Here is a 23,984-nt window from a genome sequence, read left to right as displayed (position 1 = left end):
GAAGCACATTTGACCTGAAGTGTAATGTAGGCAACAGGCGTCAAGTCTTACTCTTTTCTCTTCTTCCTCCAACCTCTAGCCCTCCGCTGCCTTCCCATCAGTAAAATGCGCCGGCATCCTCTCTTTGGTATTGCATTTCAGTATGCACGAACAAAGAATATTCAAAGTTGCATCCTCAAATGACCATCAGTGACATTGCTCGGTGTACAGTATGTACACACATACAGTGAGTGTGTGGGTTTTCCACATGTTCATGCAGATATTTTTCTATTCCAGTTTTGGGATTTGTCCTGTAGTGGGCTCTGGAATGCTTTCAACACATTGATGGGATGACAAGTTATCATTGATCTGTTCTTACTTAGTGGGATCCATTAAATAATGTATGGGCTCCTGTGCATTACCAGGGCACTCTCCTGTCCTCTACCCATTAGAAGAGTAGGGCGCTAGTGGCTCCAGGCCCTCAGAGGTCCTCAGGGTTTCATTTAATTAAATTATCCTATAATGAAAACTTCCATAATGAGATTAATTTTAATTATTTATCGGCAGACGATTTGAGGGAGAGGCAGCATTAATTATGCATGAAAGGGCTAAACATTTTTCAATTCATCACCTTTTCCTTTTGTTAAAGGTGCAATTTATTAAGTGCTCTGCAGCTGCTAGAGGTGATGGTGGTGGAGATATGGACGACCAGGCCCAGGGGTCAGTCAGAAGGGCTGCTGAGGTGCTTGACTGTCATTTGATAATGTACATTATATTGATAAATAAACATCCCCACAATATGTGAGGTATTATGCGTTCCCCTGATGTGTTAAAATAAATTATTGAATGTCTTTCAGACGATTTATCCACGTTGTGAAAAAAGAGCATGTCACATCTTTCCCATTCCTCAAAAATAATGTTCTCTTTTTAATACTTGATGGATTTTATATTAATACCTAAAGGCAGAGAGGTAATCAGAATTATGCCAGTAATTCTCCTCTGATGTTTGTATATCTCCATCAGGTTGGCATGTTGATTCCCCCTGTGTGTGCACATTAGAAGATTTTGGTGGCTGGCCAACAGAATAGGGGAAGATTGTCGACTGTCACACAGTGTGAAACTGTAATTAGCTGGCATGGAAGTGTGCTTGTTTCAGTTCCCGGGCAGGAGAGATAGTAGTACAATTATGATGTGTAAGCTGATACATTGTTGAATACAATTCTCTTTTGTGATTTAAATTAGCACTTTTCAGATCTTTGTGACTTTTGTATTAACTGACAGGAAATCAGCAGGCGGAGTGGCAGAAGTGGCTCAGGGCAGGAGACAAGAATGTCATTGGGATGGTGAGCCGAGTGCATTTATCAGGCCTTCATCAATAGTTGATTAATAATTCAGGCAGAGTCTGGGGCTTCTTTGGGGCAGGGTTTCAGCTAGCTTGTAATTTTGTAAATTGCATAGTCATCATGCAATTGATGCAGGCTTCTTTGAGAGTCACAGCTGTGACTGCTGGGCTGCCTAAGAGATTTTATCAGCAGGTACAGGAGGAGTTTAATCCAGATGTGGTAGAATTGTACTCAGCCATCCACAAACAATATAAAGACAGTTGGAAGCACCTTGCTTGCCAGAAAAAACAAAATATAAAAGCTTCTGATGCACACAAATGATTGAAAGCAGACCCAGAGCAAGAGATGAACATAAACGGATGTTGTAAAATATGCTGCAAGGCAACACATTTGGAGCTCAGTACTTTGGGCACAATTGTAGTCAGAGCACATCCATTGCTTTCCACTTTAACTTGGCAATAGAATGAACAGCTATAGAATACCCAAGTCTAAAATGGAAATCAATATTCAAGTACAGCTTTTTGTGAAACCACCAGTCTCATCCTTTGACAAATTTCCACCAGATACTTCCCCTGGCTTACAGAAAACAAACAGCCATCTCTTTCCATTGTTAAGTTGTTCAAGGTGCCTTGGCCCAGGTGCAGTTTTAGCAGAACAGTCTGTGGCCAGTGAATGAGCAAACCCCTCAATTACTCCAAGCTAGCTCTCTGATAACTCCCATTCAACAAAATGGGCCCTCTAATTGCCCTGACCAGTATTACCTGTTCTGTGCACTATTCTTCCACATTGTTTCCTAGGCAACTGGAAGTTTTTGTGACCTATAAAAAGTTGCTACTCCTGTAACTGATCCGAGGCTAGGCGGTTGGTTGTTTCCATGGCAGGCTGCTGAGCTATTTATAGGTCTATCTACTGTAGCTGGTACTAGTAGGCACAGAAAACATTACTAACAATTTGATTCATTGATTTAGAAGAAAGAAGTTCTCTTTTGCTTTTGGTAGACTAAAAGTCAACCAGAGAACTGACTGCATGTTTTGAGAACCAAAAACACCTGGGGCTTCAGCAATTGAGTCACAAAGACAAGAGGAAGAGGGCTTCACACTCTCTCCCTTGTTTTCCCACTTTCTTTTTCCCCCCTTAATGCAGAAGCGGATCCTTGTAACAAAACGTAATGTTTATTTTGGAGTCAGAGGCAATACCCTGGATGACTGGAATTTCTTTGTTGTGGTTTCGTTTGTGTTTTCAGGAAAGACGCGCAGAGCTGCTGGTATTGATGAATCATATGTTCATCATCAGAGGTCCTTGGCAGTTCAACACGTCTCTCTTCACTGTGTGTGTCTTTATCAAAAGGTTAATCAGGGGAATCTTCTACATTAAAGTGATAATTTACCTCTGATTCACAGGGTGGAAAAGGTGTATTAATTATCAAAGGTGTCATGAAGAGATATCCCTTAGGGCAATTGGCAGTGGTTGGAAACTTAACTCTAAATCTCTAACTTTTAGCTTACTGTCTTTATACACTGCACATATAATACGTTTTAATATTAATACCTCTATTTTGTCTGTTCCATAGTTGTTGACTTAATATACATGTTGCTGCAATTGTTTCATATTGTCCCCCCCCAAAAAAAAAAATCAAATTTCAGGTCAGGACCTGTAGCCGTTGGCAAATAAAATATGAGCTGCTTGTTTTATAACCAAACATGGATACAGTAAGAAAGTTTTGAGTCCACAGAGAAGATTTAAAGAGGCTATGCAATAGATGGAATGAGATGGACCCTTAAAAGAGGTGAGATATCAATGAGAATCCATTTAGTTTATGGAGCAGATACATTAACTTAACTAACAATCAATCATTTCTGCCTTTAAAGCTTTTTAAAGCACATAAATCTGACCTGTCAATACATTTTCAGCTTCATGCTCACTCTCAACACCATTGTTGTGGTTACTTATCTAAGACAGTCCGTTTGTTACTTCCCCCTTTGAAATGCACCTTTTACTGTGCTGTCTACCTCGTGATCACAGTTAAATTTCATTAATGCTGCTTTGCAACATATATAATTCTACAGTATCAGAAGATGAAAAGTTTCCCAGAAAAACTTATAGCAGTGGACTATTAATGGAAAGAGCACTCTCAAGAGCGAGGCAGACAACAGGATTATTGTTGCATTCAATTTTTGAGTTTGTCTCTTGTTGTTCAGCGTCTTTTTTTTGGTGCAGTAAAAAAGGCACATTTAAGTTAAATTATTCTAGGGTATCATGCATTAGCCTGTTAAATTATGTTAACAGAGAAATACTGTACCCCGACATGCAGTTTACTGCCATAGAAAACTAAAATATGAGAGTGTTTTTCCTCAAATCACTTGTAAGCAGTTCTAGCTAGATGAGATAGAACATATTTTTGCACAAGTACAAAGGGAGAGTGTGCTGTAAGGAGTGCATTGCAAATTCCATTTCCTCATAGAGGAAGTCACCTTTTAGCGGGGCCACTGCTGTTCCGAACACATCGAGGGGAAACAAACATGGAAAGTTGGCATATCATTTAGTTCAGTCGGTTCTATTGATGTCTTCCACAATGATATGTTTGTCCAAATGAACTGCATTAGGAGGCTGCAAAGCCTGAGATTTCAGGGAGGTGGACTAGCATTACAATTAGACAGAATTGGATAGAGTGAATTGGTGTTTACATTCAATGAATTACTGTTGTATTTGTTATTTCCTCCCATTAGTAGTCTCCTCACTTGGATAATGCGATCTTTGTTTTATCATATGTAAAGTAACTAAGACAGCTCTTCCTGTTCAATGGATATTGATAGTGCAGCAGTAGTGCTCTAGTAAAAACAATAAATGAAAGGCTGTCTCCCTCACTCGTAATGACTCCAGTGACAAGTACCAGACACATGTACAGAAGTCACCAAGAGGTACTTTGCAGTAAGGTATTAGCATATACATCAGCACTCTTCTCTCATAGTCCTAAACTGCGATTATCTCATTAGCTATTTTAGAACTTCATGTCATGCTTCATGTCCCTCTGACACCAGCATGACTGGGGGAAGCTACTAGTTGGGCAAGCTGCTGATAGTTCACACTGTCCTCAAGGCTGTAAAAAATTGTGCAGCTCAGCACGTTTCCCGCTGTCCTATAAAATGAGTGACATTTGGTGCCTAGATAATCCAAGCTTCTGCTTTTTTAAGTGCACACGCAGAAGGAGGCAAGGAAGACAGATAAGCCCAGCTGTTAAGTCTGCCCAGGAGTTAAAAATTACTGAAAACTGGTGTCCAATGGCAATGCACATTCATCACTGCAAATACCCCCGTTGTGTTTGCTTGCACTTGCTTCTTAGAGAACAAATGTGGATGTAGGTTAAATATAAGTTATTTTCCGGTGTGTAGTATTTCTGTTTTATTTATGTGGGATAGCTAGCTGATTGTTAATACCCCTGGCTTAAATAGCCTTGTCTGTGCTCTTGTATCGTCCCTTGGCACACACAGCACCATAACTTGAATGTGGAAGCATATTCTGTCAGTGAGACAAACCACTGGCTCATACAGCACTCCCTCTTTTGTAACTGTATTTAGTCACTAAGCAGAATGGCACAGACCCAATCTAAGTGGCTTTCATCTGGCCAATTCAAACAGACGTTTGACCCCAGACATTTGCCTAATGTGTTTTTGTTATGTGGACTCCTGGCTTCACAAATGTCACAGTGGCTGGACTAGTGGGGGTTTGGCGAGTGACTCAGGGGTTGGTGGAAGGGGGGTACAGGAACAGGGAGTAAGCCTTAGGGGAAGGGGGTTGCAAGCAACTTATGTCTATAACCTCTGCATTTTGTACTCTAACCCATTGGGAGTTGGTGGTGTGGTGAACATAAGTTCCCAGTGATGGCCAACAACCCCCCCGCCCCCCCTCCCCTTCCACTGCAAGCCTGCTGATCAGCGGCCGGCCCCGGCACTCTGCTGACCTGGGCCCAACTGGGCAGGCAGCTGTGGAGGAGACGGGGAGTGCCACATTTCTGGCCGCCCGGGTTGCACAAGTCAGAAGCCAGTCCCAGACAGTTGGGGCAGCCCTGACAAATGCTGCCATTAGAGGGGTGCTGACAATTTATTACCAAACATATTGGTATTTTAGGGTGCAGCTGATTTAGATTTAGTGGCATTGCTGGTTGAGGCTCTGTGACTTAAGAACTAGCACCAGTAATCCTGGCCTTCAGGTTTAATGACACAGCTGACTCACTGCCCCTCCTCCACTTACTTACAATCACTGATATCTGCTCATCTTGCCAGATTATAGTTTTCATCAGATTCCTTAGTAGTTGTATTCACAATCAAAATATGCTGCTAAGCTATGGAATCTGGGCAGAGAAGCACGAGAAGGCTTGTTGTAGAACAGTTTTAAGAAGAAAGAACTGTTCTATCAGGTTTAAATGTGAGAAGTTGAACTCAAGTGTATAGAAAAAAAAGTATTTTTTCTGCTTTTTTGTCCTACAAACCTGCACCAGTGAGGTGAAGCTTTATCCAGCACTGAGTACAGTGCATTTACGGGAAATTCATATGAGATCATTTATCCACTGGTGTGAGGAGAGTAGCTGAGAGATACAGAATGGAAGCTTTGTCGTTTTGTTGAAAACTGGTGGAGGCAAAGGGCCATACAACTTTCAACTAGATGACACAATACTGAGGACCGGCAAAGGCAGCTCAATAGAACAACAATGACCAGAGAGAAACTGAACATTTGCCTGCGATTTAAATGAAGCAAATCTAAATATGAGTATATTAATACATTTGCCTTGTGGATATGTTCATATCACAAAGACAAGCCAAATTAGGATTATTAAGTCCATATGGTGTTAAAAATGCTGTCATATTGATAATAATCTCTGGTATAAATTAAACAGTATGTTGTTTAATATTGTGATGCCGATAACAATACGGCTCAAATTTGGTCTGTTTTTATTTAAAACATTACAAAATCACGCAAGCTCAGTTTTTGCCACACAGTTTTCATCTATTGAGAATTACATAAGCCAAGCAGTTGGTAGCCAGAACAATCACTGAACTAAAGGAAATTTTAGATGACATTAAACTGCCTCTAAAAACCATTTGACATGAGATGTAAAATTGAGCATATTTTGCAACTGCACGCACTATTTATTCTCCTCAAATTTATTCAAAAAATGATTTTGTTGGAATGTTTGGGAGAAAACGTATCTGTATCAGAACTGTCCCTGTGTTTTTCCAGTCCATAAATTGTAAGCAAAGATCAGTGACAGCTTCACAAGCGATGCGGACTACGGTGTAAAAAGGGAATTGCATAAAGTGTTGATATCTTAGTTAAGCTAAAAACATTTATTTTTAAATGATGCTTCATGCAAATGCATATTAAGCCTTACTTTATGGTGAAAGTTGAATCACATATTAATGAAGAAATTCAGATTCTAAGGATAACATGAATCTCTGTATATATATGAAACAAACCTCATTCATGTGCCTTATTAAGCTGCATTTACTCTTCTCACTTGCTTTATCTTTTAACGGGCTATATATTCTAAGTGTAATGCCCGTGGTGATACTTCCAGCTGTAGCGATGTCTCATTCTGAGTAATAGGTCTCTAAAGTGTGCTTGTTTGGCTTTTTTGGGGCCATTGGAGAGCAATAAAGTGTCTGTCTGAGGATTTTCGGGGTCCTCATAGACTTTCCCCAGGTGTGCCTCACTGGTCATAAAGTATAACTTGTCTCTCATAGTATATGGATAAATGTGTCAGGTTAGTGTTCTTTAGCTAAATACTATTTAGCATGCACTGTTATTTTTAGCACAACAAATACAAAATATAGACACTTGGAAACCCTGGGACTTTTTTCTACTTTTTTCATTCATCATACAAATGAGTATTTAACTTAATTCAAAACATGTTCTCTTTGTTTTGTTTGGAACCAAGATGGCTGCAACAATAAGGTCACTCTGTTAATTTAAGTTTGTGACGTCCACTGAGGTTAACCATTTCCTTTGTTCCTCTCTTGCCGTAGAGGAAAGCTCCCATGTATTTTCATGTTGAGGTATGCACAGTGTTTACTTTTATCACTGCTCCTCGGCGAGGCAGGCCAACCTGATGTTTATGTTTATAAGGAATTCTGGCTTCACTCGGAACTTTCATTCACCACTTGAAAGCACTTGACTTGCTACTAATTTACCTTAAGAGACTTCAAAATTATCTGTCTGCACTGTCAAAATCTTTTTTGTGGTGACAACTTATCATCAAAGATTTTCTTTAGAATTTAATGAAAGCCTGGTAGATAGATGGGTTAATGTTATATTGTATATGTTTGAATCCTACATGCAGAAAGACATCTTAAACTCAAGATAACTTGTTTTGGGGCCTCAAAATGTGGGTTGCTTTTTGTTTTTGCTTTGATTGGTTTAGCTGTCTTAAGTTAGTATTACAGACTTCACATGAAAATACAAGCAGTTGGAATGGAGGAGGAATGGAATAGTATTGAAAATGATCTTGAATTTCCCTTGGTCATCAGTGCTGCTTTGCTTTACCAAGGATATGTCACTCTGTGCAGCTCAGTTATTTTCAACAGGAAACTATGCACATTAAATAACTCAGGAATATCCAGTACCTGCACTTACAGAGCTCTTTGACAAATTGCCATCCAGCAACTTTAATGTCCCACTTGTGTCAGGGGCAAGCCTAGGGGTTGGGAGGTTTGTATTTTCTCCTTAGTCAATAGGTGAACACTTCACCTGGTAATGCCTGTATAAATATATAAAAAACTGTTATTTTATCCCAAGTTATCCCAAGTTTAGATTTCCCGTCTTGGGGGACGGACTTGAGTGTAATGCTCTGTGGAGATGTATGTCAAAAAAGGAACTTGATCCTCCCCAATGTGTGACATTGTATAAACACTGTAGTAGCTCTACCCAAACAAATTTGCAGCATATGCATATGAAAATATTGCAACTGTGTCACCAGGGTGTTAGCATTTCGTTTCATCTGTACCATTTGATCCCTTGTCACACCGGTTATGCTGCTCTCACACTGTTTATGTAATCTTTGTCAAGATAAGTAAACTCTTAAACACCAACATGTTCTTCTTTGTGGAACAACAGGAGGAAAAACTCACCACAGTTTAGGATCTAAAACTTTCCAAGTACTTGGGTTCCAGTTTGATGTACATTAACTCTCCATTCCTTATCTCAAAAACCAAATCAGCCATTTGGAAGTGAGTCTATTTTCATGTGTGTGAGAAGTTGAGTGGATAACCTGTTGGCAGTGGAGGACAGTGGAGATCTCTCTTCACTCTAAATTGCAGGCAGGCATCCCTGCAACCCCACATGAAGACCATTGAGTCCCATCAAGATAATCCTTAATAAAGAACGGCTTCACATTTAATCTTAGCAAACCTCTCAAATTTCTTACTTGATATAGTTTTTGGCAAGTGGCGTTTTAGCACTGATGTCAGTTGAACAGTATCAGTGCATCTTTTGTTAAGCTTCCATTTGGCAGATGTAGATTGTTCTATTAGGTTTTTAGGTTTTTATAGTTGCAGAATAGACTATTTTATTGTTCTAATGTGCGCATCAAATTAGGTTTTCTTTGACTGAATATGTCCTCTTAAACTGTAGTGTTTTGTACATATGAATATTTCTTATCAAATGTTAAACGAAAAGCGTTCAGCAATTTGTGCGAATGCATAATTCTAAAACTCAGCAACTCAGCTTCTTGTAAATATACATTTTCAGTTAAACCTACTTTTCATGAGATCGTTTGCATTTAACGGCATTGCATTCAATCCTGTGGAACATGAAAATAGCAATCACGAAACATCCCCAGTAAAACTACTGGGTTGATTGGAGCCTTGATTCAAAACATACCATACAGCACTGCATGCAGCTGAGGAGTGCGAGGAAAATCTGAGTTTTGTCGTTGAGACATAAACAACTCTGGATAATTATACTGTGCAATTTGAAAATAACTCACTTGCAAAATGACATCTCAAGCTAATTTTATACAGCTGCTTATTGAAATAGAGAGCGACAGAGTAAATGCAGTAACTCAATTGGCATGTGTACCCCTCCGCTATTAGAAATAGTTACTTGAGATTCCCCAAGCATCTATTAGTCACTTGAGTTATAAAGAATCTGTTCAATGTGCAATATATTTCATGCACAGATATTGAAACATGATCCTATGGATTTACCTGTGGGCAGTTGATTTGGAAACGGAGGTAGCACTTGCATTTCCAGCAGTCCACATCATTACTGCAGTGTATTTAAATCAGGAGCAGTGCAGCTCAATTCTATTTCTGTCAGCTCCTTGTTGACTGCTGCTGCAGAGGTTGGGTTTGTGTTGACCTGCTTTCAGTACGGGTTGTGAACTCTGCAGCTATTAGAGATTGAGAAATGTAGTAGTTCAGTAGTTGGTTGACCTCATGCCATACAACAAAATTATTTGAATGTGCTCTGTTAGTGCAACACACGGTCATTTTTTATTTCTTATAATCACCCACTGACCAGCTGGTAACAGAGACATACAAGCACTGCATACACAGGCCAACAACTAACACAGTATACTATTCTTCTAGCCGTGTGTGTTCTTCTTCTTTCACCACTTCTTTACCATAGCAAACGTATGATTTCCTCTTTCTTGGTAATCATTTTTCAGTATTGCAGTTGGTATTTCACGCACAGTTTTTATCCTGAGGAAATTAAACAAATTAGAAATGGTCCATTGACCTTTCAACCATTCATTACACAGAATTGATATTCTTTTAAAAAAAAAAAGGTATGACAGATTGATGTAAAAGCTGTACAAGCCTCATCACCAGCTTGAATAAGTCACCAGTTTAAGCTCATCAGTAGCAGCATGGCCTTGTGTAGCAGCTTCGCACAGTTGAAATAATAACCTGGAGCAGACAGAAGGCAGTCATTACCTTGCACACAGACGCGGTGTGTATGTGTTGACGGAAGACTTCCACTAGACTGCTGTTGAGACAGAGAGAGCTGAGCCGCTCGGCCGCTGTTAAACCTCCAGCTCCCCATCACCTAAGCTAATGAGCTAAACCCTTGTTTACCCTCAGAAGTCCCTCTATGACAGAGAGAAATCCAGCAATGACCTAAGACACAGAAGAGAGAGCAAAAAACGCGGTTTGTGGCGAAAAAAGGAACATAACAAAAACAAGGGAGAACGAGGGGGAGAAGAGAAGTGTGGGCCCTCGGGGTGTGTGAGCAGAGCCTGGTGTTCCAGTGGACAGGCAGGCCGGTGGAGAGATCTGCTATTTCATTGTCTTAGTCTCCACTGATACAATCTGGAGAGGACTCTATTGCTTAAAGCTGTGAGTGAATGACATATGGGGAGCTAGTGTGAGGCACAACTCCCCCGTGCCTCCTCCAGACCCAAAGTCTTCCTGTGAGAGAGCACCAAGCAACTTTTCTGCTTTTTCAAACGGCAGCAGCCTCCCTCTCCCTCCCTCATTCACTGCCTTTCCCTCCCTCCCTCCCTCCCTCCCTCCCTTGCTCTCTCTCTCTCTCTCTCTCACTCTCTCTCTTTTTTTCCCTCTTCCTCAGACACTCACAAGTCACTGCCTGAAGCAGTAATCGGACAACTCTCTTTCTCACTAGGACTGGGTCTCCTGAGATACCGCGCGGGGCTCCATGGCTTCCAACACCTAAAATGAAAAAGAAAAAAGTAGTCTTGTAGTTTTCATTTATTGTGCTACAGACTCTACCAGCACCTGAAGAACTGTTTTAGAAAGTTTGCTGTCCATTCGGCTGGACTGCCCAATCTTTCTGCAGCAGATTTTTTTTTTCAAATAGAAGATATAAGAAGGGATAAACACACAGGGGATTCAACCATAATTGTAGTGAGTATGACTTTGATTTCTATGTGGCGATTAATGCGTTGGTTTACAAATCTTGTCTTACTTTTTCTAATTTTTGAGTATGTCAGTATGTGTGTGTGTGTGTATGTGTGTGTGTGAAATAGTCTCTTATTTCATAAATGTGCATCAGCATAAAATTTAGGACAGAATTAAAAGCATTATTGTCAAACAGAGCAGGTGATGAATTAATTTCTGAGCAAACCTTTTCATTAATTGTTATGGTTTGAAAGAGTACCTACTGAATTTTTATTTTGATAAGAATTATTGTAATTCTTTGGAGTTATTCAAAAAAGTAATTAAAATGGAAATAATATCACCTAAATGTGATGGTTTTAATCTTCATGGGAGAGTTTTAATTAATTTATTATGAGTGATAAAGAAAGGAATTGGTCAGGCGTTTTAATTTAAGTAAAAGTAAATACAACTCATGTCCTTATAAAGATGTCATTTTAAAAATGTAATATGACTTCATTTCAATAATAATTTAGATCCATATATTTGATAATTGCTACAAATCATATTATAATATGTTCTGTTTTTATAACACATGCATTATGTCATATAGGATTAGAAATTTAAATGTCCAGTTTGTCTACAAAAATCTCCATCAGTAACTATAGATGACATTTTTATAAAAAATCTTTTTATTTGCTACAGATATAAATTGCCATCCTAAAAATGATAACCTAAAAATTTTCCCTGTTTGTAATTAAAAAACCCTTTTGATTTGCAAAAAAAGTCAACTTTATTCACATGAGAAAATAATACTGTAGCTGCACATATATCTAAATTTCTGTTTGAAGTGTGGGATCCTTTTCTGTTTAGCCCCGTTTACATTTTTGATCAGGAAAGGAAAACATGCTGGAGCCTGCAGGAGTCCTTTTCGACTGGCAGAACAAACAAAACCAACACAGTTAAAGCAGTTGACATCTAATGCCATCTGCTGAGGCCAGGAATGCTATGAGGAGACCTGAGAGGCTCTCAGCGTCTGACCAAGACAACAGGCCCGACTCCCGGCCGTGCTGCGTCTCCACTCGCCAGTATTTCACGTGTAGTGCAGATGAGTCACTCGCTGTAATCACTAGCCTCTTTAATTGAAGGATGTTCTGGTTTAATGTTCTGTGCAGGATCACAGACTTACATCACAAGTCAGGGAATTATTGTGTGCGCGTCTGTGCACTTCATCCCTCTGAAATTTGGCTCTTTTTTCTCCTTTCCTTTTTCATCCTCTAATTCCTATCATTTTCAAACGCCTGCCCTTTTCGGTGTTTAGAGAGGTGTGTGTTAGTAGATGAAAGCGTGGAAATAGAGAGGTTAGGATAGGCTAGTGGGCCAGACTGCTTGCAGAGTGGCCTCCGTCCTGTGTAGACAAACATGACAGTGTGTGTGACCGCCTGCTGCAACCATTCACTCACACAATAACCTTATTTATTCAATTAGCAGATAATGAGCAGACTGATTTGGGGCTGTTTACACTGTGTATTTGCTTTACACAGAGGGAGAGATCAGAGTCTCTCTGCCTGGCTGCGTATCTCCATGCATGTGTTGCAGCAGTGTGTACAAGCAGGAGTAGTCGGCGATGACGGTGGCATTGTTTGCCCAAGGCCTGATGCCTTCCGTATGGATGTGTCTAGCCGGCCGAGCCCAAGCCCTCTTCTCTCAGAGTGCAGATTGAAAATGGTGAAAGACACAGAGGGCTAATTGATCCTGCCTCAATCGGCTATTTGTAAGGAAGAAGGAAAGAGAGAGGGGGGAGAGAGCGCGAGAGAAAGAAGAAGGAAATGGGGGACCTGCTATTAAGTAGCCTGATTAGTGGGCAGGGGTTGTTTACTAAATACTGCAGGGTGTTATTTTGTTAACACATCACTGTTTGGATCTGAAATATGTGACTGAAAGAGCAGGAAATGAGCTTTAAAGATTCTGGTGATTGCATTACAGGTCTTCAATCACTAATACCCACTCGTGTGTTTGTTTGTAAATGGCAATATGTTTACGTCGTGCAAGAAAATATGGAAGCTACTGAGTTGTACGTCTAAACAGAAACCGTAGGGATCATTGTATTGAAAACATGTCTTCAGTACAACATACTTCTGTACAGATCATTCAAAAATGTTCACTTTTTGAATTTAAAAAAATACAGTCTTTTGGATAGCTTCTGCAAATTTTACCATATCTTCTGTTTCCCATCCAGGGCAGGTAATAATTCGATTAACGTAATAGAGGACTGTGTCAGATTTGAGAGAATTAGAGTAACAAGACACAAGCATTAAAGTGATAAAATCGTTAAGATTTGTCATTGGACTTGCTTTCATCTTTGTGCTGTAAAGTCTCCCTCGTTCTGAGGTGGTCACGGTGGTAGGCAGGTTGTGATAAAATGTGCACCTTAAATCTTGTTTGATGGCCTCTCAAAGGCGAACTAGCCTTCTGGAAATAATTTTGAAGGTTGAAGAGCACAGTATTAACAGATTTAATGTAGCTATTGAGTGAATTGCCAGAGCACCATGTCAGATTGCACCAAATGAGAGAGACAAATTGCACATCAACAAACACTGCAGCTGTTAATAATTGTGCTTTTAAATACAGACGAATTTTTTAATTGTCTGTGAAGCACTATATGCTTCCATAATTTGTCGCCTAAACTCTCATTTATTTGCTAAAAAGTGTTGAATAGTCTGGTACAGTACATCCGTTCTAATAAATGTGGATGGAATATAAACATAAAAAGCAACATTTAATTTTTTTTTATCTAAAAGTTTTTTTTAATAATGTCTTTTATTAGTTTTATTGTGTGTAAGAACAAACTCCTTCACACTCAGAAATCAAAGTTCAGAAAAGTGCTTTCATTGTTCAAAATGACATCACAATGTAATTTCAAATGTTTGTTTTTTTGTTTTTTTTTTAACATGCAGCTGTTTTCTTAAATACTCGATTTTCGAGGATTAAAACACACCAAGCTATTTAATGTTACATTTGTTGGCAGCGGTCATTTTTTCGGCCACGTAAAGAGACACAAGTGAAGTGTAGCATTTTGTAAACTGTGCCTAATTCCACTCACATCTGTGTCCAATTGTTGTCTGCATCTACATTCTTTGCGAGTGGATTTATTTTTCCTGGGCCACCATGTGGATTCAGCTGACCAGCTTAAGTAGGGATTAGTTGTTTTAAAGTTAGATTTTGATTAAAGCATTGTTTTTCAAAAGTTGTAACTCACAACACATGCCTTACATAGTCCGTAAAATTCAAACTTTGCCCTATAAAATTAATATCCATTGAAGATGACACAGGGAGTGGAGAACGGGAAGCGTCCAAAGATATTAAGTGAAAATTAATATTTCTTTTTCAGTGTCTATTTTATTATTTTTATTTGCAGCAGAATCGTAACTATGTGAAATAAACAAACATGTTAAAATTTTGTGCGGTGAGATAACACTTCCCTTGAGAAAAGGTAGAGCCCTCACCTGTGTGGTGACATAGGTATATGTAGCAAATGAGAAGAAACCATTTGTGCCAGGTCAGACAGCCTGCATACTGAGATGATCTATGCTAAAAGCTTGGCTGTGGCTATGTTTACCTTTGGAAATGCAGGTCTTGAAATAAGTAAAGCGAAACAAAGGGGCCAGCAAACAACCATGAGTGAAGCGTGTTGTGGCACTTCTTCTTCTTTTTTTCTTTCTCTTGATGACACTTCCAGCGCTTCATCTAGCCTGGCTTTGTTCTTGTTAGCTTCAAAGACCTGGCAGTTCAGGTTGAACTAAGAAGCACATCAAAGATGCTGAATGCACCCCTTTTTTTAAAAAAAAATAAATATTTAGCGGCACAGAAGAAAGACTTGTTTTTGCTTTTAAATCCCTGCCCCCTCCCTTCTCCACTCCCATCCTCCTCGCTCCCCCCTCTCTCTCTTCACCTGGCTGGTTTCACCTGCTGGCAATAGCTAAGACACCAGCATGGTAATGGCTTCATAGGCCTGCACTGCTGAACAGAGAAACCAGCTACCACACACACACACACACACACACACACACACACACACACACACGCACACACACACTATACCACATCACTCCACCACAACACTCTCTCTCCACAATTTCCCCCAACTCTGTGATCGCTGTTAATGTGCTGTGGCAAAATGTGTTTCTCTTTCGTCTTTATGGCTTTTACCTCTGCGGACTTTCTTTTTCATTGATATAACTGTGTTTTTTTTTACATCCCCTCAGCATATTTTAATCTTGGGAAATGCCAGGAGGAGGCACCATTGTTGTCCATAGGTCCTAAAGAGAGGATGAAATGTAATGGTTATTTTTTCTTAGATGGCTGTACCATAAGCAGTAGGAGAGAAGGCAAATTGTAAAGCCGGAATGGTATTCATGAAGGCTTTGCCTTGGTGTGAAGAGCAAAGCCTGTTGGAAAAAAAAGGAGAAAAAAAAACTTAAGACCATGCATCTCATGTTACTTTGGCTCATGTAAACAGTCAGCCATTAAAAAAATCATGCCAGGATTTTTGAAAAAAAAGATGATGTATGTCTTTTTGTTTTTTCCTGACCAGTTGAATACCTTTGACCTTTTTTGGACCCTGTATTCCCATGGTGGGCTGGAGTCAAGTCTAATATAGTGTTATAGCCATGCAAGTATATGGCTCTTCTTGATGTTTGCAGAGAGACGAGCAGAGCGGGAGTGGACAGCAAAATGTAACTGTCAGCTAAAGGAGAGTAATAGAGGCATTCGTAGCGTCATAGGAAACATATGTGGCTCCATATGCTCTCCGTGTTCTTGTTTCCAGTCTCTTTCATTGTCTGAGATGCACCACTGATCTGGGGGCCTCTAAAGTGCCCTGCGTGTGTTATGTGTGAGTGTGCATTTGCACCACTGGTCTGGGGGCCTCTGAAGTGCCCGGTGCATGAGTGTGTGTGTGTGTACACATGCAGACATACAGGCATGAGTTATGTGCCTCTGTGTGCTAAAGAAAAAGTCATAAGCATGGGTTTTTGTGTTGCCACGGAGAAAGACAAGATTTATATAATGTCTGTGTAAGTGTATATATTGTTCTCTTTCTGCCTCTCTGCCCTCTGTGAATAGGCTGTGAAGTTGTGTATTTCTGTGCTGTGGCATGGCCCCAGGCTGAGGCAGGCCCGCGGGAAGCAGCCCTGACGGTCATTAGGACCTGTCAGTAGGCCGGGAGGGGGAGTGCTGATAAATTTCAGATAGTGTCAATTGCAGATGAAAGATCTGCTGAAGATGCTAGGGGTGTCACGCTTGACTTGTCTCTGCTCAACAAGTCCCATCTCCCTTCCAGCAGCAGGCTACCTCAAGCAGGAAAGCAGGCAGGCCTTTCTCCCACCCTCGGTTACCCCTCAGACCCCGCTATCCCCAACCCCTCACCCCTTTGCCTACCTTCACTCATTCACCCCCACAACCCCCACACCCCTTCCTGCTTACCTTGGCTAAGCCGCTTTGCATGTTGATTGGGGGAGGGCTAATCCAGTTTGCAGCTGTCGTAGACCAATGATGAATCACCTTTCCGTCATTTGGCCATGCTCCCCTTGCTCAGGGAGGAGGGAGGACCTGTAGGAGGAAACAACATTGGAGCAGGGCTGCGGCTCGGAGAGAGACAATGTGCGCCTCTATTCCCCCGCTAGCCCTCTCTTCCCATTCTGCTCCAGAATAACAATAATGTTTTCTCAGACAAGGCTTTTTGTGTCATGGATGGTTTTGGACTGTGACATCGAGCTGCAATAACAAGGAGTGACATTGTTTCTGCTGGGGCAGGTGGAGGCAGAAGAAGGAAAAGGGAGTGTGGTTTGAGAGGACTGAAAGCCGTCTAGGTCCAGGTAAGAGCACAGCTGAGCCAGTGCCAGCTGCATCAGAGACATGTAGCTTTCTGCGTGGCATCAGAGATCGGCTTAGACTCTCTTCTAACAACTGTCAACTTCTCTCAGCCTTCTGCGTTGTCTGGCTGGAGATAGTGAAGGCTTTTTAGTCATCAGCTATTGAGAAAAAAGTTTTGGAAAAGGAGAAAAACATTGGAACATTGGATTAGGTAGTGTGTGATATGTGGAAATAAGGTTATTTTATTCTTTATGATCCTTAATGTGCTTATATTTATACATCATTGTTGTTGTATGCTTGGAGGGTGTGATATTTTTAGGTGAGGAGTAAATTAATATACCTTTGGGAAAAGGACAATGCAGCTGCCATTATTGGAGTTTGTGTGAAGAAGACTGACTTGGCCTTTTGTTGTACTGTTTTATATTATTTCTTGTCTATTTGGTTTGTAATATAATGCATAAAAATATATTTTTTCAGTTAATTTAAATTGGACTTAAACCACCATAAAAAAAATGACATTTTAGTTAAACTATACTGCAAAGTATCACAATATCATAACATTATAGTAATATCATCTTAAATGCAGTAAATACATATCATAATTTAATCTTTTTATCTCATAATTCTGGTGTGTTTGTGCCATCTGATAGCACTCAAACTACTCAGAGTTACTTGAGCATTTATCTTTGTGGCCTTGTGTAAAAGGCCAATGTTTATTGATAGAAGAGATACACAGAACCCTGAAATATAATTGGAAATGGCAGTATAATGTACAAAACATTTTGTCCTAATTTCATTAACTCACTATTGCAACGGGAACGGTGACAGAGACAAATGGGGTCTAGAGTTTGTGGCCGTATTTTTCAAATCACTCATGCCTTCTTTATACTCCATTGTCTATACTCGATCAAATCCTTTGAGCGCTCGAATGAGAAGATAGAATAATGTTTTCAGTGGCGTGGTCTTTTGTATAAACACAGAAACAATTAGTGAGCTTGCCAGAGCAAACACATGCCTCATGATCTTCTCATCTGCCCATCACTGAGGCATGGCCTCTTATAATCAAGCAGAGTGCTGCACTTTTAACAGGCACATTAACTATTGCCTCAAACCAGCAAACATCTGTTAACAGTCTTCGATACCACACAATACGATATACACTTAAGGGCATTTTTGCTTCAAGATACATCAGAGCAAATTGACAGTAAACATTCTGTGTTCATTTAAAGCATTGACTCGTAGTGAGATTGTTGTAATAAGAGAAATCGGAAGTTATCTTGTCAAAATGTTTACTATTCATAGCTTCAAATTCCACACAGTTTTTCTTTGTGCATATGTGTGTGAGAGAGAGAGAGAGAGAGAAAGAGAGAGAGAGTGTGTGTGTGTGTGTAACATTTTCCCTTGTGTACTTTTTAGTTTTCACAAGGAAAATTTTTACTCATCATGTGCTGTCACATTAAATTTTCAGTATTTTACATTTAATAGTAAATATCATGTTACCAGTAAAATTGTGGTGAATTGTATTTTTCAAATGTAATTTTGATGAAAATTTTTTTTATCTTACAAAGCATCTATAATTCTTTTATTTACTCCGCAGTATCATTATGATGTTATTTACTTGTCTAAACTGGGACTTCTGGATTATGCATAACGTGTACACTGCATTGTGTATCAAGCTGCGTGTCTTTCCTGAAACCAGAGTGATATGTGTAATTTGATTTGGTATGTGTGTGTGTGTGTGTGTGCATTTGTGTGTTTGCATGTGTGTGTGTGTGTGTGTGTGTGTGTGTCTCATTAGGTCTATGGAAATGCAGGATCTAGCCAGTCCTCACAGCCGAGTAAGTGGAAGCAGTGAATCTCCTAATGGTCCCAACCTCGACAACTCCCACATCAATAACAATTCCATGACACCCAATGGCACTGAAGGTATGTGTGCGGTGCTGCTGTTTTTTAGTTGTTCACTCTGTTTTTGTCTCTGAATTAGAAAAAGGCTGAAAATGGTGATAAGAACTATGTAGTAACATTCGATGTGAGATAGAGTAAGATTTGAATGAATCTGAATTGAAGGTTTGTGTAGGGTTTATACTTTTTTAATGTCACATAGGTCCTGATTAGCAGCAAGGCTAATGCATGTGTCACTACATCAAAAATTTAGGTAGTTATTATTTTTTTAACGTGAATTAACAGTACATAGCCTATTTACAGTTATATAATGTTCAGAAACCAGTGCAACAATAGAAAAGTGCGCATATACAAATTATATTTTCAGTTTTTGAATGTAGATTATTTTGGACCTTACAGTGTGTTTGATGTCGTAGCATTTGCAGCTTTTACAATTGAGCGCTACTAGTGGTTGTTTCCCGGCGACTATTAGCTGTTTATTTAAGTAACCATGTAATTATTCAAAGGCCACAGCATGCAAATGATGGAGTTTTGCATAAGGTTTCTACTGTACATAGTTATTTACTCAGGTGATTCACCTGTGCGTAAATCTGAGCCTTTGTTTAGTGAAGCAGCCATGCCCATGTCACAAACCAAAACATCCTGCCTGTCATGAAATCTTCAGGTTAGTGTGTGTTTTGAGCGCAGGGCTTTTTTTTTTGTTGTGTGTACGCATTCATGACACAGGACCCGTAGACATGGTGCAGACTGTCATATGTCCCTTTGCCATTCTTTCTTTTCCATAGGTGATAACATCACAATGCTTACCACTGCAGACTGGTTGTTAGGTTCTAACTCACAGTCCGCTGCAGGTTTGTCTTCTCTTGGTGACACAATGAAAGGACAATACTTGGTGTTCTCTTCAACTTTACTTTTTAGAAAGAGAGTGAGAAACTCTTTGCAGTTTGAACCACCTGCTTCGCTTAAAGAAGAAAATAAATTTGTACCTTTTTTTCAAAGTTCTGAAAAGATGCAATTTATCTGCTGCAAAATTTTAACATTGCTTCAACTATTGTGCCTTTCATTCAGAAACTCTTTGGTATTTAATTGTTGTGTTATTCTTTTTTAAGCATGGTTTGGCACTGAATGGATTTGAGTCCGTTGTTAATGAATGGTCAGATTGTGAAGTTGCATAGAGAATAGAGTACTGTGCATTTTGTTTTAATGTGGATATTTCATGCTTTTTCCTGAATATGGTGGTTATTGTGTGCTCTGTGACCTGAGTGTGCGCTACTTTATGCATGCACCTTACCAGTATTTTTTCATCGGTGTGTTGTTCAAAAGAATTGCCCCTTGTCAACATATGTTTCCGCACAGAACGAGCATAGCAGAAACATGTAAAACATGACAGCAAATGGCTTCTTCAACCATGAGGGATTCCACTGAGCATGACTTCCTTGCCCACATTGTCAATTTGTTTTGCCAAAAAAGAAAAAAAAAATTCCTCCAGCCTGCCTGAAGTGAAATGGATTGATTTCAAAGATTCCTGAGCTGTCAGATAGCTGTGAAATTGTCTTTGCAGATCTATCACTGAGTTGTATAATGGAGCCAAGGTCAAACAGCGTTCGCTACACTCTTAAAAAAGATTTTATACACCATACTTTTCCTTGATGTTTCAATTTTACTTGCACATCCCTGCGGAGCTCTTTTTTATCTGTAACTCTAACTGTGAAAAGAACCAGAAAATCCTGCACACTGTTGACTTGTACTCAATTTATTAATGCGCTTTCAGCCCTCAGACATTCATTAGACTATAAAATAAAAAGATTTTTATTTTACACTACATTTAATTATGGATAAGCTGGTATATTAATTAGTGTATGTGAATGATAATATTAGACTGCAAAAAGTTAAATTTATATTGCTCTTTTAAACTAGTTAAAATGCATTGAAAAAGGTCTCAAGCACATTTCTAAATGTAAGATAAAACTAACTCTCTTGGACCATCAGGTATATCCCAGCAAAAAGAATAAAAGATGATAATAAAATAAAAATATCTAAAAAAAACATGAACTCATACAGATATAAAGTTGATAATTATAGTGCATTTACATTTGCTGATATTATTGTTGGAAAGTTGTTTGACCACTCCCTTCTCCCTGGCGGTTCTGTTTTTACTTGAGTAACTTTTTGATGTTTTTTCAAAACATGATTTGTTGAATGTGAAAATGTGAAAGCCTTGAGTCGTTAGACATTAATCATATCTTTTTTTATTTTTATTTTTTTTTCCAGACATTGATTTGGTGCATTTCGTGACAATGTGGCTTCTTTGTTTGCAGTTAAAACCGAGCCAATGAGCAGCAGCGAAATCGCCACCTCCGTAGCAGACACCTCTCTAGACAGCTTCTCAGGATCAGGTGAGGTGGGAGGAGGGAGGACTGTTTTTCATGTGGAGAGTTGTGTGAGAGGCGACCAGACACATGAGTACACACACACACACACACACACACACACACACACACACATACACAGCTGCAGAACTGATTAGTGAGAGATGAGCCCAGAGATGGGTGACTGATAAGCTGGGCCCCAGGAAGTGTCCATGCAGCTAAAACACCGATATAGTGTGTGTGTGTGTGTGTGTGTGTGTGTGTGTGTGTGTGTGTGTGTTTAAGAACAAGAGTCTCTACCTTACCTTTGTCAGCACATTTATATGCTGTGCTTGCTTGCATATGTGTATTGTGTGTGTGTGTGTGTGTGTGTGTGTTCACTCTGTCGGTTCCCATGCCAGTGAGGACTGAATTATGACCTGTTATGCACTAAGCTTGTCTGTCCAGTGGAGTGACATGGCATCCCAGTGGCACTCACTCTCCATGGGCTGTTATCCTATCACCCTGTCAGAAGCAGGGTTTTCACACCTTCCTCCCAGAAAGGGAACATCACACAGACACATACACAGGGCCTTCACTAAATAACAAAAAGGCCTTAGAGTATAATGAGCATTGTAGGAATTGTAAAAGAAATAAATCTCTAATGTGATAATTTTTTAGGTTATTTTTTCCCACCCTCACCAGTGTCTGACATTTTCTATAAACATGTATTACTATCACTGCATCCAACTGTGCATGGTATTATCTTGCTGCTAATTTTCCTGTATTTCCTTAACTGTTTAACTAAGTACTTGATACTTTAACTCTAGAAGCGCATAAATCGCTGCTATGACTTTTTGTCTCTGACAATATTAATGAAATTTAGTAATCTTATACCCCATATCCTCCACGGGGAAACCCAAAGCTCCGTTCAGAAGAGCAGGTTTTGTCCAGTGGCAGTTGCTGCTGATGTGGGAAAAGTGTTCAATATTAATAACGTGTGTGAGGGGTTACAGCATACAGTTACATAGAGTTAGCACTCCCCCGCAACCAAATCCCTTATTTTACATGTCACGACCAATTAAACAGATGTTTCAAGACTGTGCCACTCTGCCGCAGTTAATGCAAGTAATGTTGGAGAACTTTGATTATTGCCTGAATTGTTCAGATTTTTAACTAACAGTGAATTTTATCAAACGTACATTACTAATCAAACACTAAAAATGTTACAATTTAAACCGACATATGTTGTATTTTACTTCAAATTTAGATATTAATTTGCAAATTATGTATATTTTTTTCAATGATTGTTTTAATTAAAACTAATATGGCACAAGTGTTAAGTATCAAGTTGGTAACTGAAGTCTTGCAGTTGACAGACTGGATCTCTTGTGTTGAATTTCTTTTTTCTTTTTTCCCCCAAATTGATATTTACAGTTTTGGAAATGAAGTCTGCTGGTAACATTTGTGACTGTAATATGAATTTTTATATTCATACTAATAAGAGTTTGTTTGAGGTTTTACTTTACTAAAACTAGTGGTCGGAAAAGTCAGTGTGTATTAGTTCATTCTTACTGCCGAAAACAAGCGTACTTCTGTGAGATATATGTGATTGAACTTCCACAAGTTAACATCACTGTGGAACCACATAGTCGCTCACTTAATGAAGGAATGATTATGCAGTAGCACTCATTACCTGCAATCAGTGATGTCACTTCCAATGTGGTTGTGGCTTTAAAGGCCCAAGGCAACTGAAGCCACAGGCCGAGACTGATTCAGACCATCCTGTGTGTGTTTACACCAGTGGTCGTCATAGCAGCTTGGAAGTATCTCAGAGATACGCAGGTCAGCAGAAAAATCTGATGTTCTTACCTGATTATTTTACTTCATTATTGCTCTCCGGTTTTCAACCTTAAATAAGGTTACCGAAATAAATAGAGTAATGCAATGTAATTACTCTTTCCTCGGAATCCAGAAGTTCTGTTGGCAAAAGATAATATTTACCTTATTTCTTAGTGTTTAAATATGTGCTTGCCTCTTTTCTTTTTAACTCTCCTCAGCTATTGGAACCAGTGGCTTCAGCCCAAGACAAACTCACCAGTTCTCTCCACAGATTTACCCTTCCAAGTAAGGCTTCTTTTATTTTTCTTTAAAAAATAAGCAGCATCCAACTTCATTTGGATCTTTAATTAGATCCTTCTGCTAGATCGAGAGGTTTCGACTGGCTTTGTTTGCCTGGATGTCTGCAGCTTGCGTACTCTGAAATCTGTTGTAATTATTATCTTGCAAAAATTTCCTTTGCCATTTATTGTTCTTTCACTATGTATATGAGCTGCGCGATGCTATCTGCCTCACAGCTTGGCTCAGTGTTTAAAATGAAGTAGCACAATCACAAAGAATTTGTCAGTTAGCAAAGTTTGTGTTATGGTTTTGGGGGTAAAACGCGGCCCTCTTTCTTCCTGCCTTCCTTTCTCACTTTTGTCTTTTATTTCTTTTCTCAAATAGCAGAACATATCCACATATTCTTCCTACCCCTTCATCCCAAAATATGGCTGCGTATGGGCAGACGCAGTACACCACAGGAATGCAGCAGGCCGCAGCTTATGCTAGCTACCCCCAGCCTGGCCAGCCCTATGGCATTCCAGCCTATGGTAAGATCTGTCTAACACAAATCTTAACCTCCTCTTGTCTTTTTAAAAAGTGCCTGT

The 23,984-nt window shown here is 39.5% G+C and overlaps 1 protein-coding gene across 16 annotated transcripts in view; it reads left to right on the top strand.

The window, feature by feature from the left end:
- The window catches only part of eya1 (EYA transcriptional coactivator and phosphatase 1), a 61,990-nt gene that overhangs the window by 11,891 nt on the left and 26,115 nt on the right, over positions 1-23,984 (top strand). For 5 of the 16 annotated variants that reach the window (XM_042400055.1, XM_042400046.1, XM_042400054.1 and 2 more), the window contains exons 3-7: positions 18,825-18,952; positions 19,714-19,779; positions 21,247-21,324; positions 23,337-23,403; positions 23,782-23,927. In XM_042400055.1, coding sequence (XP_042255989.1) covers positions 18,829-18,952; positions 19,714-19,779; positions 21,247-21,324; positions 23,337-23,403; positions 23,782-23,927 — 481 coding nt within the window. In that variant the 5' untranslated portion in view covers positions 18,825-18,828. Of the gene's footprint in view, positions 1-11,025; positions 11,183-16,966; positions 17,029-18,824; positions 18,953-19,713; positions 19,780-21,246; positions 21,325-23,046; positions 23,122-23,336; positions 23,404-23,781; positions 23,928-23,984 lie in introns of those variants that run through there. The other 11 variants (XM_042400057.1, XM_042400060.1, XM_042400056.1 and 8 more) reach the window with 6 other exon arrangements.

Source organism: Thunnus maccoyii, chromosome 21 (assembly GCF_910596095.1).
Source record: "Thunnus maccoyii chromosome 21, fThuMac1.1, whole genome shotgun sequence".
Lineage (NCBI taxonomy): Eukaryota > Metazoa > Chordata > Actinopteri > Scombriformes > Scombridae > Thunnus > Thunnus maccoyii.
The sequence above is the reverse complement of the archived record's forward strand: the minus strand, read 5'-3'. Positions and strand labels throughout refer to the sequence as shown.